This window comes from Choristoneura fumiferana, chromosome 19, assembly GCF_025370935.1.
Source record: "Choristoneura fumiferana chromosome 19, NRCan_CFum_1, whole genome shotgun sequence".
NCBI classification, from domain to species: domain Eukaryota; kingdom Metazoa; phylum Arthropoda; class Insecta; order Lepidoptera; family Tortricidae; genus Choristoneura; species Choristoneura fumiferana.
The window spans coordinates 3193021-3211406 of record NC_133490.1 but is presented as its reverse complement, the minus strand read 5'-3'; the positions used below and the strand labels follow the sequence as shown (position 1 = coordinate 3211406).

Below are 18386 nucleotides of genomic sequence, written 5' to 3'. Positions count from 1 at the left end.
TATTTCCGTACTATATAATAGACGGCGCTAGCGCTTATCAGACAGCCCTTACATACTGATTGTGATAACGTCGTGGGGTACCATAAATATGGTGGCTTTTCGTTACATTTTAACTGCCGCATTTTCGTTGTTTTATTTTTTTACCACTCACTCACTCAAAATTACCCCTCCAACACAACTAAAAAAAATATTAAATGATTATATTAAATCACATATTATTTATTTGAAAAACACAAAATATACATAGATCAATTGATAGAAAAAAATTAACCTAAACTTATAATATAACCTACAAACTAAGACCTAAACTACTTACAACCTAAAAACCACCATTCCGCGTCGTACCCGGCTCAAAGGTGCCCATAATGCCAGCCGCATTTCCCCGCTGTATGGCCAGCTGTATATTAAATTATAATATTGATTTTATATATCATTTTACATATTAAAATTAGACATAATTTTTAGGTTTTCTACAGTATTCAAATTCCGCAATTTCTTCAGTCAACATATAACCATAACGCTGCACTAAATGCTTTAGATAGATCTTAAGCTCAGTAAAGGTATACAGTCCGTAGAAAATTTGTCTAATAGTGGTCCAAATATTATGAAATGGTAACATAATGTAATTAATACTGCAAAACAGATATACAATCTAATACCAGATTTAAGGGGGCGTAGAAATAATGTTCCAGTCAGTTTATCAGCAAACATGAAGCTGTTCGCTCTCGCATTTCTTCTAAGTTTACTAAATTCATGTTGCTGTGAAACATGTGGTCCAAAAAACGATAATATAGCAAATTTGCAGAAGCGTTTGAGACTTTGTAGTGAATCAACATTTCCTCCGGTAAATAAAAACGAGACTGCAGGAATCGACCATGTCGTTGTAGTCAGAATGAGCTACCTCCTCCAATCCTTCCGTGTTGATTTCGACGAGGAAACAATCACGTTTCATAGTTGGAATTATTTCAACTGGCAAGATGACAGACTCCAGTGGAAGCCGGAAGATTTTAAAGGTGTAAAGAAAACAATATTAAGGAGCTACTTAATATGGAGTCCGGGTTTAAAGTTATTGAACAATGCTGATGCTGGTGACTTTGATTTCTTCTACACTAAATGCCATGTAAATAACACTGGTCACGTGCGTTGTGCCGTTCGTGCAGAACACACAGTTATCTGCAAGTCTTCCCTGAAGAACTGGCCGTATGATACAAAGATTTGCGACCTTGAATTCGATCAATGGCGACCAGGAGAAGTGAAGGTGCATTTCGCCTTGAGCCACATCATGTACGTCGTCGATTCTTTCCAAGGCGATGGATGGGAAATACTCAGTGGTGCAGTTTTTAAGAATTTAACAACTGGAATACAGTCGACTGTTATAATTAGGTTAAGAAGACTGTCGGAAGGACTAGAATGTATTATAGTAATGCCATGTTTTGTGCTCGCTATTATGACAACGACGGCTTTGTTATTGGATTATAAAGAGGATACTCGTTTCGGAATGTTATTTCTTAGTTTAATGAGTCATTTTGCTGTGTCTAATGAGATTGATGAAAATCTACCGAAGCACACTCCAGATACGCCACTCGTTTTGCTGTTTATGAGTAGCTCAATAGTTTTGACTATTATATTTTTTGGTTTATCGTTTGGCTTTCGATGTTTAGCAAAGAAGAAGGAGCTGGCACCAACGTGGCTATGTACTTTCAACGACTTTGCTCTAACTAGTAATTTCAAGTATTTAGTAGTCACAAAATGGGATGTAGAAGCCCGAGATCCAAATCATGAGAAGTCGATTCATTGGAATAACTTTATCTGCATTGTTAACAGTGTATGTTTTTTGATTTCGGTTGTTACTTACATTTGCTTATTTGCAAGCTACATTCCTAGTAAAAAGACAGTACCGTATGACTTTGATATATATTAATTTGATTTTCTGGATGTCAGGACTATCTTGAACTTATGGGAACCGGGTGCGATTGTGCGGCGTCCGTACCTCCCTCTATCGTAATTATTGTGATATTATGGCTACTGTTTGTGCTATGGTCACACTACTTGAACCCTAACGTCGCCCTTCTGGTTAATTCCCTGACTTCCTGAGACAAAAGAAATTAGACTTATTGCAAGCTTTTATTTAGTTTCACCTGTCCCGTTGTCTGTCTGTACTGTAATCCAATCTTGCAAGGTAAATTCGACCAACTTCTAGTGGTTGGATTGACTTGAAATTTGGTATACTTATGTAAATTGCGTGACAATACAATAATCTCGTAATGACATCCTGGTAGTCCACCCAGGATCGTCTCCACAGGACGGAACTATTCAACGGTTAATGGGATCAACTTCAAATTTGGTATAAAAATGCAGTTTGGGTGACAATCTAAGTACAGTGCATCTAAAGGCGTTACTAGGCGTACTGTAATTTAAAGTGAAGTAACACTTACACCTACCTACGTATACTGCATGCATAGGTTGCATGTTAACATATACGTGCCGCACAGACGTAGCGGAGAGGCAAGATAAAATAAAAAATATTTGTTTTTCACGGAATGTTATGTTATATATTCGTTTTTTATCATTATTGTAATTAGGGAAAATAAAAACTCTTAACAACATCATAAGTGTTACTAATTTCGTCATCATCCCAGCCTATATACGTCCCGCTGCGAGGCACAGGTCTACTCTCAGATTGAGAGGACTTGGGCCGTAGTTCCTAAGCGAGTCCAGTGAGGTTGGGAATTTCACACACACCCTTGAATCGCTTCGCAGGTTTGTGCAATTCACTACATTTCCTTTCATTCTTTTACCTAGTTGGTGGACGTAAGCTTGCCTTCCGAATCCAAAAGCTTAATGGTTACTTGACCTAACACATATTTCAGAATTAAGTTTAAAATAAATATTATAATTTTGTCATTGGACGAATTTATCTCCAATTCAGTTTTTTTTATGGTGGAAGCATTGTATGTACGCTTCCACTAAACGAAGATTGAGATAGTTAAGATGAGGTTCTTCTAGAGGCAAGGGACCCTTTACAACCCTGTGATTTTTATTTTTAGTCTATAAATGTTTAATAACAGCTATGCTTGGATTTTCTTTGCGACCTTGCTTTCCGGAATACGGAAATTCGTCGAAAAACTAAAGTAATATTTTTCTAAGGATTTCGCATTTTGTACGGAAAAATCCAAGTTTGGGTATATTACCTAAGGCTGCTATTTACTCTTAAACTACTAATAACTCTGAAGAAAACTTAACCGTTATAGTTTTCTTTGTAAGTTTGATATACTTACTAGCTTACTACCATACTGATTTTTTTCAAATTTCATGAAACAGACAGACAGACAGACATACATGGCGAAACTATAAGGGAACCCTAAAAATTAATCTATTTATTATAACGAAATTGCGAGATTGCGGGGTCGCGGTGGATGCGAAAAGCACAAGACCGGTCTGAGTGGAGAGCCTTGGGGGAGGCCTATGTCCAGCAGTGGACGTCTTTCGGCTGACATGATGATGATGATGATTATAACGAAATAGAACATTACGTAGCGAGCAAGCAGGGTTATGGTAATGGCCCTTAAAGTCAACGCTCTAGTCAATTTAAAACGCGCTGATTTTCAAACAGCCTTACTTCTATGTGCTAGCATTTTTTTTTGGTGCCGTTTATGGTGCCCTGCAAAACATGAGGCCCTAGACAATTGCTTAATTTGCTTATGGTTTAATCCGGCACTGGTTAAGATAATTGTAACTGTATATTATTTTGTTTTGAGAAAACTACCTAGGTACTTGTGCAAGGTCCGCCCGGATTGCTACCACCATCTTGCTCGCTAATCCTGCCGTGAAACAGCAGTGCTTGCACTGTTGTGTTTCGGCGTGGAGAGTAAGACAGCCGGTGAAATTACTGGCACTAGAGGTATCCCATCTTAGCCCTCTAGGTTGGCAACGCATCTGCAATCCCCCTGGTGTTGCAGGTGTCTATGGGCGGTGGTGATCTCTTATCATTAGGAGACCCACTTGCTCGTTAGCCATAGTTGAATAAAAAAAAACTTTGTGTCTTGCTTTTTGGCGATGATGGTCATTCCGAAAGTGCTGGTACTATAAAAAAGTGACACATAAAAGTGCCTTTTGCGGCCTATTTACAGAACTTAATAAACATTTTGATTTTGATTTTGACGCAAGGCTTTGGCGTGAGTCGAATTTTTAGTAGTTAGTCAACCTGCCCCCACAGTCAACCATGCCCCCACAGATTTAACCCTCTATTGCATGAGGTATGAAATATTAATGAAATAACATTTTTTTCGAATATTATGTACAATTTTATGCATAGACCCCAAAAATATAAATAAAAAATTTAGTATACGTATTTGTGAAAATCCTTATATGGCTTCGTATGCATTCACATTGTTTGTTACAGTATCCATATATAGTTTCGTATGCAATTAAAAATAAAACCCTTGTCCAAACTTCTAATTATCTGCACATCTTTTTTTCACATGAAATGATAATCTCTGAAACAATTTCTTTTGTCATTGTAACATAAATGGACTTCACATTTTTCACACATTGTAAATGACCGGAATTTGCAGATTTTAACATACTTGGCGGGTTTTCATCCATTTTGGATAGTGACCTATGTTATCCGTACGCACAGACAGTAATGGAGCATCTTGATATCTAGCAGGACGTTTTCTAGAGCTTGTTGGAGTTTGAGTAATAACATTATGATGCTTTGGGGAGTTTATATTTGGCGTAGCTGAACGGCTTGTGGTTGGGGTATACACTGGCCTGATTTGAAAAAGATCAACAAAACTCTTATTGCATATGAAGCCAAATATGAATTTGATTAATATCCCTAATCGCATGGAAGCCATATATGGCTCCTACGAAAAACATGTTCAAATTGGGTATGAAAGATATTATTAGGTACACAAACTATTATAACTATATACTTTTTGACACTTATAACTAGAATATATAATATATTATTTAAAACTTCTTTCTCACCTCAATTTTATTAAAATCACCTCGACCGTAAAATGTTTTTTGCCAAGCGCTGTTTGTGACACTATGACAGATTCAAGTAGGAATAAAGTTGCGAAGTACCCCAATTTTTTTTACGAAAATATTAGGCTATATGTTAATATTATATTAAAAAATATTACCAATGAGACACCACATATGGTTTCGTATGCGGTAAAGGGTTAATCTGAACGATCTCTTTATAACTGATGAGATGTTGCAGTAAAACAAGTTTTTTTCTCATATATTTATTTATTCCAAATTACATGTTAATACTCGAACGTTGGTTGCTTTGGCATATAGATTCTGAACAGACAGATATATACGACAACAAGAATGGCTATATAAATACTATTTATAACATTAGCGAAGATTAACCATATCTCTTTATTTTTATTATTCAAGTCTTCCGTAGCTAAGTTATCAAACCATTTCGGAAATAATAAGTAATTTCCAAAACTTCCTTCCACTTCATTGGTTACTGAAGCAACCCAAGTCGGAGGCGATGTTGTTTTTACTACCATCACTCTTAAAACTTGCGTCAACAGTATAGAAGTAATAGTCAATATTGTAGAACATTGAACAAATAACAAAATGACTGGAGTTTCTGTACTGTGCTTCGGAAGGAACTCGTTAATAGCACTCGAGAAAATAAAATGACCGATCAGACAAAAACCAGAGAACCCCAGACGCACAACGCCCTTAGGGCTCAACAAAGTAGATGTAAAAGTCAATAGCGATAGGATAATGCACGGAATTATCAAAATAACGACTAAACCGTAAGCTTGTCGTTCCAAAGTAAGAGAAATGGATAACAGCACTGCTGATGACACGTTTGTTTTGAACTGAACGTCCATAATGTTCCATCCTGGTCCATATTCAGCGCCAAACATTGACATCGCTCTATCAGGAAATTCAAACTTAGTAATACCATATATGTCATCATCACCAAATTCTAAGGTGCAATTCTGAACATCATAAGGCCAGTTTCTGAGTTTCGAACTGCAGAATGTATCGTAAAGCACTTGTCCAACACAAAGCACTTTGCCTTCATCAGTTATGGCACAATCACTAAAATAGTCGTCATACATTGGGGGATAGACACCGTGTATTAACTTAAATGCAGGTCTCCAAAGTGTTCCGCTAAGTTTGATGATCTTCTTGACTCCACCGTAGTCGGAAGGTGTCCATGCCAATCTCTTATCTATCCATGTCATCCGCGTCCAAACTTTGGCAGTGTAGATACCTTCGAATTCATCAAGGATGAACGACTTCAGCTGAATTCTCACTGATGCGGAGACGCACGACTGGTTGCTTGGAGGTTGATTCCTGTCGTAGTGTGCCCACAAATTTTGGTGTAGCTTTTTATCCCACGCATCTTCTACTGGTACCAAATTAAGGGTGCAATCCTGTGCGGATAGATAGCTGGGTATGCTTAAAATTGTAAATAGAGCGATGAACATGGTCATGTTTGAATGGCAACTGGTTTAGAAACATCCATTAGATGATGCAGTAATCTTATATGACAACGCCCCCTTAGTAATCTAACAATTCATTTGATACCAAAGCCCGTAGGTACCTATTGTCTAACGCTCGCAGTCGCATCCACTATCGCTTTCTAACCATACTCTAAGTATCCCATTTGAAAAGAAAAGTGATGTAAAAATTTCATTTTTAATACAAGTTTTTTTGCTGACTGTGCTTTTTGTTGACTCCACTTGTATTGTCACCCAAACTACATTTGCACAACAAATTTCAACCGTTGAAGAGTTTCGTCTTGTGGAGACGATCCTGGCTGGAATACCAGGATGTTACTGCCAGGTTATTACCAAACTTCAAGTCAATCCAATTACTGGAAGTTGGTCGAATTAAACTTGCAATATTACTTGCTTGTGATTACAGACAGACAGACAACGAGACAGGTGAAACTAAATAAAAGCTTGTAAAATAGCAGTTCGAGAAGAGGAGCGCGGTGAAACACAGACCATAAAAAATACGTTATTTGGTGTTGCCAAAAGTTAATGCGAGAAATTTTGACAGTAGGCCTCTGTGTTTATTCATGCGTGCATACGTGCAAGTGTGCGGCTATCAGCAATCATTCTTAAATAACCCCACACTGTGTACATTTTGCTTAGGAGCAGGGCTCCGCTCAAACTATTATATAGATAAATGTAGATATTGATAGATACTTACAAAGCACCGACATGCATGCATGAAAAGATTGATGAATGTAGAGGAAGCGAGAGCTGTATGCCAGGATCGTAGCAAGTGGAAGGACGTAGTCTCTATGCCTACCCCGTTGGGAAAGAGGCGTGATTTTATGTATGTATGTGTATGTACTTACAAAGTACAGAACCCTCGGAGCGCGAGTCCGACTCGCACTAGCCCGGTTTTTTTAAATGTCAAAGTGCGACAAATAAAACTGTACCTAGTTAGCGATGTTTCATCTAAAAATAATAAGACTGTTTATGTGGGAGATATGAATAACAATTTCGAAAGAAAGCCGTTTGCGGTCGATTTTTCTGGAAGTTTCATTTGGTCCGTAAAACGTCAGGTGAGGCAGGGGGATGACTAATGCTGTCTCTTAGGTCTTATCCTCTTCTTTCAAGATTTCGTTTCGTCAGTTGGTTTCGCTTCGTTCCACAATGTTCCATAAATCGTGATTTCTAAAGGCACAGAATATATAATAGTACTGGCATACAGAATGGACACGCTCCGCCCCGCACCGGTTCGAGTTACCCCACCCCTCAAGCGCAGATTGTAGGAAAACCGTAGGAAAGCAGTCGGGCGCGCAACGCGATGTATGTCGGCCGCACCGTCGCACGGCACTAAGTTCGGGAGCAATAACTTTGCGAAATGGTGATATACTGTGCATTGTATGGGTGTTTGTCAACAGCCAAAGATAAGAAAAGGAGTTCATTGCTCGGCTCGGTGGCCGTGAGTCGCGAGCAAGCGCCAACTTGTCAGTGGGCGCGCGAGAAATTGAGGTTCCTACCCTGCCTACTTCCTTTTCTTAATAATAATGCTTTCTAAAAGTATCGCGATTAATAAGACATGAAATAACTAATTAGGTACCGAATAATTAGTTCAAGTTTGTAGTCATATATTTATTGTAATGTAAAATAATAATGCTTAAATACATAGACAGACACATTTTAAGTAGGTTTAAATAAAAATATATGATTAACGATTACATTTATTTACACATTTAAGCCATACCTACATACCCTATAGTACTAGGGTTTTGCGATAGTCAGCCCTGTGTGTCTTACGCACACATTGACGCGTGTACAGACGTCGTCGTGCCTATGTAGATTCCAGAACGCGTATTTTGTATGGCGTGTCCGCCCTGTGCTAAAGGTCTCAGTTCATTAGAGCCACCTGGCACCCGACCAGCACCGCCTCAACTTTCGGCGTCCACTCGTTATCGACACTATGGTCTTTGGGTGGACGCCGCGTTAACAACGAGTGAACCGCGCGTGGTCCACGAATTTCCTAGTAGGTAGGTTCCTAGTGGTTCACTCGCCGTCCGCGCGTGGCAACCTCGCGAGTGAGGCGATCCGGTGACGCTACGGAGTTTATGTAGTGAGCGCATGCCCATACAAATCCATATGAAGAATACTAACCGCTCGAGGCGAGGCGGTGCTAGTTGAGTGCCGGGTGGCTGTATTGAGCTGTGACCATAAGCCCCCACGCAAAAGAGGGGTGTTATAAGTTTGTCGCCAATGTCTGTCTGTCTGTGGCATCGTAGCTCTCAAACGGGTGCCTACTACATCCATGTAAAATTACAGCTTCCTAGCACTAACAGCCTCTAAGTTAATCCGCAGATGGATAGACTGAGTACCTACATGGCAAAACTATAAAAAGCTCCTTATTGGACTAAGGAACCCTAAAACTTTTTTGTTTATTTTTTATTATAAAGTTACCGGGTGTGGCCTGTAATTTGAGCAAATAATTAAAACATAGATCATACTCCTCAATATGAACAACATTAGTTCATATGTTATAACATGTAAATAATTAGTTTTTTAATTTTTATTACACTTTTAAGTTTATTCGAAGAAGCAATGTAAAGCAAAATGTTTGATGTATGTTTGTAGCGCGACAGGCGACGTCAGTTGATTCTAGAATGGCGTACATTGATAGCAGTATTTAATTTGTATGCAAAAAAGAAAATTCAGAGACTCCATTATTTTTAAAAGTCGCTGAACTGTTGTTTTTTTATTGACGAGTACGATCTATGTTTGTTCCTGATGGGAAGCAATCACCGACGCCCATGAACACCTGTCAACCCGAGGGTCACAGGTGCGTTGCCGGCCCTTTGAGAGACTGATAAGCTCGTTTTTTAAAGATCCCTAAGTTGTACCGCTCCGACACTGTCCCAGGAAACTAACGATTTTGTCCCGAAACTTTGCTCAGGGCCTTAGACACATAAACTGCAAATTGCTTAAACCGCAACTTATATTCGTGGCGTACCGCTATTTATCTAAAGTAAAGAATTTTTGTTATTGCACAGCTAATAATGACTAACGCACATCATACCTTGTCATCATATGTCATGTCATCACATGTCATCATACCGTGTAATCTTTTTTTTAAATATAGCTTCTATTTTTGCTCAACAAATATATAATTACCTATCAATTTATTTTCAGCATGTATATACTTTTTACATAACCAGCACTGGTAGGGGCCAAATTATTTCCTAAATAAATAAGGTTCTGCCGCTTCGCCGGCCGCTGTCGCAGCGCGCTCGATTTGCTCGCTCGGCTCGCGCGTTGTGGTCGCAATTGTACCTACGCTCCTTCTCGCTCCGCTCGTCGTCGTACCTAATTTTCCGGTACCAAATTGACAGTAAAAGTTATTTTGCTATGAGAATGAGTATCATCTATGCACGCTTTAGTTAATTTGCTGTGCAGTCAGTATTTTTGATGTGATTGTAGTATTTTTGTATAGTTTGTGTTGATGTATATTTTCGAATTATCTGCAGTACTAGTTTTGCTTAACATTTATATTATTAGTATTGAAATAATTTAATTGATGTACAAAGGTATATATAAATGATGAGAATAAATTGATAGGCAATTATTTATTTGATGTGCAATTAATAATATTACAAATAAATATGTCGCACATCGCCAAATGGTTATTGAATATTTATGTTCTTACAAAAACAACTAGTTTTAATTGCATCATATTATGTTTGAAGTGTATAAGGAGTACCATGAGGCATATAAATAGAAAACAAAACAATATACGTGATCAAAGTGACATAGAGACTAATAGTATTAACAATATTAGAAAAATCCATCCATTCGGTACAATGATTTAACGAATCCAAGACAGCCTTATCAAGTATTTCTACATTCCATCGAGGTACGACCAGATGTTTTCCAGAGCTGTTCAATACTAAACTATTAATAAATACCAAGAATGAAGGAGGAGGCGTAGTTAATTTGCTTATATATCTTAGTAAAAAAGTTAACAATGCAATAAGCACGGTCAAAATAGTAGACGAAGACACAAAAGTATGATAACTGGGGTAACGAATCCATACTTAGGAATATTTTCACAAATTTCTGAAATTATTGCAAAATGATTTAACAAATTGAGACACAAAATACCTAAACGTACATCATTGTTAACGTGCAATAATATAGAGGTCACAGTAAGAACAGATACAATAAAAGAAGATATGACTATAGAAGCTTCAAGACACTCTGCCTTCCTTTCTAGATATAGTTCAATTGATATCTGATGATCTCCTGTCAAATTGTTTCTCGCTTTTCCTTTGATAATTTGCCAACCATTGCCAACTTCTGCGTTCATAAAAAAAAGTAAATCAACGTCGCTAAATATAATGTTGGCTTCTAGTTCGAATGTCGTTGCATCATCAAATTTAAAGATACAGTTTTTCCGATCATACGGCCAATTTTTCATATTTGTACTGCACAAAACCGTATGTTCTTCTGTTGACATGCATGCTATAGATCCTGTATTTTTCAATTCGCACCTACCAAGCCAGTCCGTATAAGCAAAACCAGATTCAGGTGCTGCTCTGTTTTTCATTTTCAAAATTGGTGACCAAATTTCAAAGCTGTGCATGTAGGTAACTTTTAATCCTTTATATTTATCAGCTTCCCACTTGAGTCTGTCATCTTCCCATCTAAACGTATTTTTGGTGTAAATAGTCAGTGTTTCCTCGTCGGGACTTAAAAAAAAGGCTTCTATGAGATAATCTAATTTGACTTCGACGCCTTTGGTGTTATTAGATTTTGGTTCCTCCAGAACATAATAATATTCTTTTAAATCCTGGCTTAGCGTTATTTCCGGTCTAACCACTTTAGGTCTTTTTAAATCACAATCTTGACAAGAACCGTAGTATAAGCCAGTGATAATGATAAATGTGACCCACTGCATGATTGAAAATGAACTGACCGCTGCACAGTCACAGTGTGGAATTTGATATGGCGTTTGACGCCCCTTTTAAAGAGTTAATGATAATACACGTAATTTATTCGAAAACACTTTAAATCTGATTTGACTGAATTTAGTTAATTATACCTATATGTAAATAGGTTTTCAGTTGTTTAATTATTATTAACTCCTTGTGTATTATGTAGGTAGATACAACAAGCTGCAAGTACAAGCTGTTGTTATACCTACAAGCTAGGTCCCAAGATACAAGCTCAGTCTAGTTATTGGGGTCCGCTTTGCTTTTCTACATAATAAAAAAAGCCGTGGTGGCCTAGTGGTTTGATCTATGGTCTCGAGGTCGTGGGTTCAAACCCCGCTCCGTACCTCGAGTTTTTCGAAATTCATGTGCGAAATTACATTTGAAATTTACCACGAGGTTTACCGTGAAGGAAAACATAGTGAGGAAACCTGCACAAACCTGCGAAGCAATGCAATGGTGTGTGTGAAGTTTCCAATCCGCACTGGGTCCGCGTGGGAACTACGTCCCAAGCCCTCTCCTTCTGAGAGGAGGCTTGTGCCCAGCAGTGGGACGTACATATATACGCTGGGATGACGATGATGAAATAGTTTTCATTTTTTATTTTTTTATTTTATTTTATTTTTGTGTTTCATAACGAAATGTCCGTTTTGAGAGTACTTGTTTTCCGTCGCATCATTTATCAAGCGGACGGAGGTGCGACAAAAACAACCGGCGCTAATTTTAATACCCCCTTTTGACATTTTTACGATTATTAGCTGCCTAGAAAATTGTTATTAGTGTGTTGAGTGAGACCGAGAGCGCTAGTCTGCGGGATCAACTAATACTATAAAACATACTAATATTATAATACGTAAAGATTTGATTGTGCGGGTAAGTCTTTCCCGGCCCGGATAATACCGACATGGAAATACCCGGGCCGGGAAAGACTGTTACCCGATTGTGCGTTTGTTTCTTTGTAATGGAAAATATGAAGAACTGTTGAGCTGTTTTTGTTTTAAATGAACTAAAACAATTACTTTGCTCACCCGTGACTTAAATATTTTGATAGCTCGTTTGTGCAAGAAATGTGTGTTCATGCAGTTCCTCCACATCCACACTGTAAGAACACACACAAACCACACAAACCCATCTATCACCACCATCAAACTACACTAACGCGTTTCGAACTCAACCAGAGCTCTTCTTCAGAGCAACACAACCGTTCACCATGCTACCAGATGTTAACATCATGTTTGTGTGATTTGTGTGTGTTTTTACAGTGGACGAACTGCATAAACACACATTATCTTGCATAAACGTAGCTATTAGCTATCATAAGGTTGCTGGTGACCAAGTAATTGTTTCAGTTCACTGATATGGACCTCAGCAAAGTAACGCCTGATTAAATATATTGTTTTTGTTTTAACTGATTCGGTTAATGTTATTGATTCAATCAGAAAAATAATTTCTTTATTTATTACTAATAACTAAAAAACGTGCCTATCAGTCTCTCAAAGGGCCGGCAACGCACCTGTGATACACCTCGTGTTGACAGGTGTCCATGGGCGGCGGTGATTGCTTCCCGTCAGGTGACTCGCATATTCGTTTGCCCCCTCTTATATGAAAAAAATACTAAGTCTTCATGATGGTGTACACTGTCTCGTAAATAAATTATGATACCTACTCCATGCTCATTGATTGATACAGCCACTTTATATCCTCGTGGGCCCTGGCGTAAGAATAACGGTCAAACGTACTTGATAAAGTACAAGTGGTTCACTGAAAAAATAATCTTATTTTTTTTTAAATAATATCCAAAATAACAAAGATGGTGAACCACGTCTAGGGCGTAACTAAAAAAGTCTGTTAAAAAGGTCAGTGCCCTAAGTGTAAGTTTTCGGTTACAAATTACGTCTCGATCGCGTTCGCGTTAAAATCTCAATTTGTATGGAAACACGAACATCGCAAACGTTCCGCTAGAGGCGCTGTTCGTGTTTCCATATAAATTGAGATTTTAACGCGAACGCGATCGAGACGTATTTTGTAACCGAAAACTTACACTAGGGGTACAGGTCCCAGCAGACTAAATTAGTTACCGAGCCTCTTTATTGATCACCAGGGATTCGATGGACGTTGCAGACTGCTTCTGATCGAAGCAACTGGAAGTATATAGGCAGGCGTAATGTTCAACAGTGAACGTCTTATGGCTGATATTATGATGATGATAATGCATAGGATCGATCATCTTTCCATCTAAAAAGGGTGGCGGGTAGCAACTGGACTCTAACTGCCCAAAATAGATCGGAGTGGAAGAGGTTGAAGGAGGCCTACACCAAAAATTTGGTAGAAGAAGGCTGAGAAGAAGAAGAAGAAGAATGCATAGGATAGCGCTCATCTAGCGTCGAAAGTACATTGCACCAATATAAACATTTTATACAATTTCAGCGTGGCCGTTCATTATTTTAGTAAGTGTACTTCTACTGAAGTCTGACTGGTGAACAGACAAATCGCATTTGCGCCTCTGACCGCTTTCTCAACCGCACACCCAATTAGGTTAGGCGTTTGGTGCAATTAACAAACTTTTGCACTCAATTCTGCGTCTGGAAGCCACTCTCCGAGAACAACGAAGGTACTCGTTTGTCAAGATGATTTTCCACCGGCGAGACGAGACGAGAATTGAAATTTGTATGGCGGCGCCCGCGGCGGCTCGAGAGAGAACTGCGAGAGAGACAGGGATAGATTAAACATTTATTTACCTACCTACACATTTTGATGCACTTAAAACTATATTAGAGGGAAAGAACATAAAGTTAACATCGAATAGTATAAAGTGGGCCCCACTGCGTAATGTTACGGCCAGCCGCAACGCTGTTTTTCAGTGGGACCACTCAACTTTTGTCCATGGGCGGCGGTGGTTGCTTTCCATCAAGTGACATGTATCTACAAGAACAACCTAATCAACTTAGAAACGTTGGAAAATCCCCGACATTGTTGTCGACCGCCACAATGTGCTTTGCGAGCTGGTGTGTTAAAACAAGTATCTATTCGAACCACTCAAAAATATGTTACTAGGGCCTTATTGCGCCCGGAATAAGAGTCTGTGGTACAATTTTCGAAACTTTGAATAAGTACTTTTTTTATTCGACTGGATGGCAAACGAGCAAGTGGGTCTCCTGATGGTAAGAGATCACCACCGCCCGCCAAACATCTGTAATATGCGTCAAGATGCGTTGCCAACCTAGAGGCCTAAGATTAGAGGTGAGACGTACTAGGCAAAACGGGCGACTGAGTCTTGCGAGTACGCGTCCACAAAAAAAATAGATCCAAAGACTAGGTCCACGAGTATCTACGAGTACTTGACTCAATTGACTCATTGCGTAAACAAAATGATTCCCGTAAATGCGCTCCCGTGATTGCGGTATACACCGTACTAGTTTAAGTAGTTTTACGAATATCGATCTACCGAAATGTTATCAAAAGAAACTAGACTTTTTTGTGTTCATGCTAAAAGTGTTATTTGAACAAATGATAAATCCCGAAGACCCGAAGTTCCCGGACGTTTTGCGAATAGTTCCAAGCGCGAGCGCAGTGAGCGCACGCATCATGATTGTTTTCAAGTTGGCGGAACGTTGTCAACCGCCGTACTCCTAAATACTCGTACGCTAAAAGAATCCCGGGCGGGAACGCGTACTCACGCGTCCAAGCCAAAACCTGTTCCAAAAACCTAATACGTCTCCTACCTAAGATGCAAAAACCTCAAGCGCCAGTAATTTCACCGGCTGTCTTACTCTCCACGCCGAAACACAACAGTGCAAGCACTGCTGCTTCACGGCAGCGAGCAAGATGGTGGTAGCAATCCGGGCGGACCTTGCACAAGGTCCTACCACCTGCCAATATTTACACTACATACTACATATCTTACTATATATTGACGACCAGATGGCCTAGTGGTTTGAGAACCTGACTACGAAGCCTGAGGTCCCGGGTTCGATTCCCGTGTCGGGGCAGATATTTGTATGAAAAATACGAATGTTTGTTCTCGGGTCTTGGGTGTTTAATATGTATTTAAGTATGTATCTATCTATATAATTATATTTATCCGTTGCTTAGTACCCATAACACAAGCTTTGCTAAGCTTACTTTGGGACTAGGTCAATTGGTGTGAATTGTCCCGTGATATTTATTTATTTATTTTATTTATTTATTTATCTTTACACTTGACTGTACTTGACTTTTACACAAATCGTCCTACTACTTATACAATGTTTTACTATCGCGGTCATTACTAATTTTATGTTAAATTCGGGTTTTGTTCCACGTACCTTGATTTTAGAGATACTAGATGTTTCGGCACAGTTGCATGCGCCATGATCACGAGACTATAGAGACGTAACTGTCAGTCAGAAAAATAAATCGGACGTAATCGATCTACCCTCTGCCTAACAATACCTACTTTTCACGAAGGACAAACGGCCTCGCAAAGACCTGCCGCCCAGAGCCCCAGAGACCCCAGCCCCAGCCCAGAGCCAGAGCCAGAGCCTCGCAATGGGTAAGGCCGCCGCTGCTAAAGCGGTCCATGATACCTGCTTCCATATATCCTATGAACACTTCACGGCTGTGGACGAAACAGCACTTATGTCACAGTAAAAATCGCGCAAACACCTCTGGACTGTATGTCAAAGTGTTAAATCTTATCCCTTGCGCCCCGCATCAGCTCAAATGAAGGCGGGAACAGTCCGTATTCCCCGCAAGCGAATGGAGAAAACTGTTATAAACGAATTAAGATTTTAACTTCAACTGCGCTCCATTCGGACTGCAAATAAAACTAATTCGTATTGCGGTTTTAATTGAAGCTGGAAGGCATATTATTAGCGTTCCGTACCTTAGCCAGCTACAACGGACGGAACACTTATGGTATGCGCGCACGAGCACCTTTTGTCTCCGCGACTATTTTGTGTCTCACATCAAGTCTATGGGTAGTTGCGTCGGTACGTGTGCGCACTTCCATACTAACCCATTGACTTGATGTGAGAGACAAAATAGTCGCGGAGACTAAAGTTGCTCGTTGCTCTTGACTCGTCTGTAAAGGCCATTTTTTTCGGAAACTCGAGGAGGGCATATCAGACTAAGGCCTGCACTGGGGCTCAGGCCTCTCTAAATGAAAGCTTGGGCTATATAGTTTACACGCGGGCCCAGGGGACTTCACACACTTGAATCGCTTCACGGCTGTATCCAGCTTTCCTTACTGTTAACCTGCTCTGAAAAGCTGATGGAATGTTATTAACTATCCCATACATACATTCTGTCACATAGTAAAAATGACAAATTTGATGTATGCCGAAAAAAAAGACCACTTTTATTTATGTACACGCAGAAATATGACGAATTTTAAAATGTTTCACCCGAAATTATTTGTTTTGGGCCTACATTTTAAGTTAAGACTTGATTTGGACAACATTCACTTATTACTTATTTAATTTTTGCTCCTAATTTATAATGGACAATATTCCATTTGGGTTTAATTAATTTACAACAAAAATAAATTTTGTTTGTAAATATTTTTCAGCACAATTAAAACAGCAGCCTGCAGGAGTTCCGTGACTTGTTTAATCTTAGTAACAACACACGTCTGCGCGGCCACCAATTTAAGCTATCTACTGAACGATCGCACAAAAATCCTCGTAAACATTTCTTGTGTAACAGAGTGGTCAAGACATGGAACAAACTACCAGAACATGTAGTCTCAGCACTGAATGTGAACCAATTTAAGAACCGGCTCGACCAACACATTAACAATACAAAGAATACTTGACCAGGGAACAGCTAGATACAGGCACCTATCAGTTGCTTGCAACTGCCTGCCTGATAATTTATATAATAATAATAATAATAATTACATTTCGACAAAATTCACTTTGGATGGTATTCATTTTGGAATATATTCAAAATGGTCAATTCAAGTGGACGATTTTCCATTTGCACCGAATGACAGTAAATCTTTAACCCGTTTCTACAATAATACATGTGTATGGCCATATTCTGGCAAATAAATACATATTGAATTTGAATTTGGTTTGGCTGTCTGAATCATTTGACAGAAGGCGTAACATAATCGTAAAGTCCCTAACCGTAATCGTAACTTTTAACGCCGAGTTCGATCTCCTAAGTTTAGGCCCTAAACTTTTAACGACATGCCTCGAATTATTTTTCCTTGTTTAATTATTACTTTCATGTTTTTGAGGTCACGTTGATTTGACTAATTATAATCTGTATTTTAATTATTTACAAGCTTTTCATTATGCAAGTTATTAAACATACGAATAGGTAGATAAGTAAGTTGGATGCCGAGCCTGCATTGCACTGTAATTGTTACATGCTTTTGAACTAGGTACATAGGTATAAATTTTGTTTACCACGTTGGCGTCACCTAGAGCTCAAAATTGAGTTTCATTTCAATTAAATTTTTGACGACCAGATGGCCTAGTGGTTAGAGAACCTGACTACGAAGCTTGAGGTCTCGGGTTCGATTCCCGTGTCGGGGCAGATATTTGTATGAAAAATACGAATGTTTGTTCTCGGGTCTTGGGTGTTTAATATGTATTTAAGTATGTATCTATCTAAATAATTATATTTATCCGTTGCTTAGTACCTATAACACAAGCTTTGCTAAGCTTACTTTGGGACTAGGTTAATTGGTGTTAATTGTCCCGTTATAAAAAAAAAAAAAATCGTAAAATGTGTTGCTAAGCGCAAAACTCGGGAACAACTGGTCCGATTTCGATAATTCTTTTTTTGTTGTGTTCGTTACTATCAGGAGAAGGTTTTCATGGAAGAAAATAAAGAAAAAATACAACGGGGGCGAAGCCGCGGGCAACAGCTAGTTTCAAATAAACATAGAATAAACTGGAAAGCTATCAAATTAAGCAAATTGACAGGCCGAACC

At 38.9% G+C, this 18386-nt stretch overlaps 2 protein-coding genes across 2 annotated transcripts; one reads left to right on the top strand and one right to left on the bottom strand.

The window, feature by feature from the left end:
• The first annotated feature begins 705 nt into the window (after positions 1–705).
• On the top strand, positions 706–2559 carry LOC141438722 (neuronal acetylcholine receptor subunit beta-2-like). Its single transcript, XM_074102645.1, has one exon. The coding sequence runs from the start codon at positions 710–712 to the stop codon at positions 1919–1921; it is 1212 nt and encodes a 403-aa protein (XP_073958746.1). The 5' UTR covers positions 706–709; the 3' UTR covers positions 1922–2559.
• Positions 2560–5245: 2686 nt separating this feature from the next.
• On the bottom strand, positions 5246–6541 carry LOC141438723 (acetylcholine receptor subunit alpha-like). Its single transcript, XM_074102647.1, has one exon. It carries the CDS (start codon positions 6474–6476, stop codon positions 5277–5279), a length of 1200 nt encoding a protein of 399 aa, XP_073958748.1. The 5' UTR covers positions 6477–6541; the 3' UTR covers positions 5246–5276.
• Positions 6542–18386: the final 11845 nt, after the last annotated feature.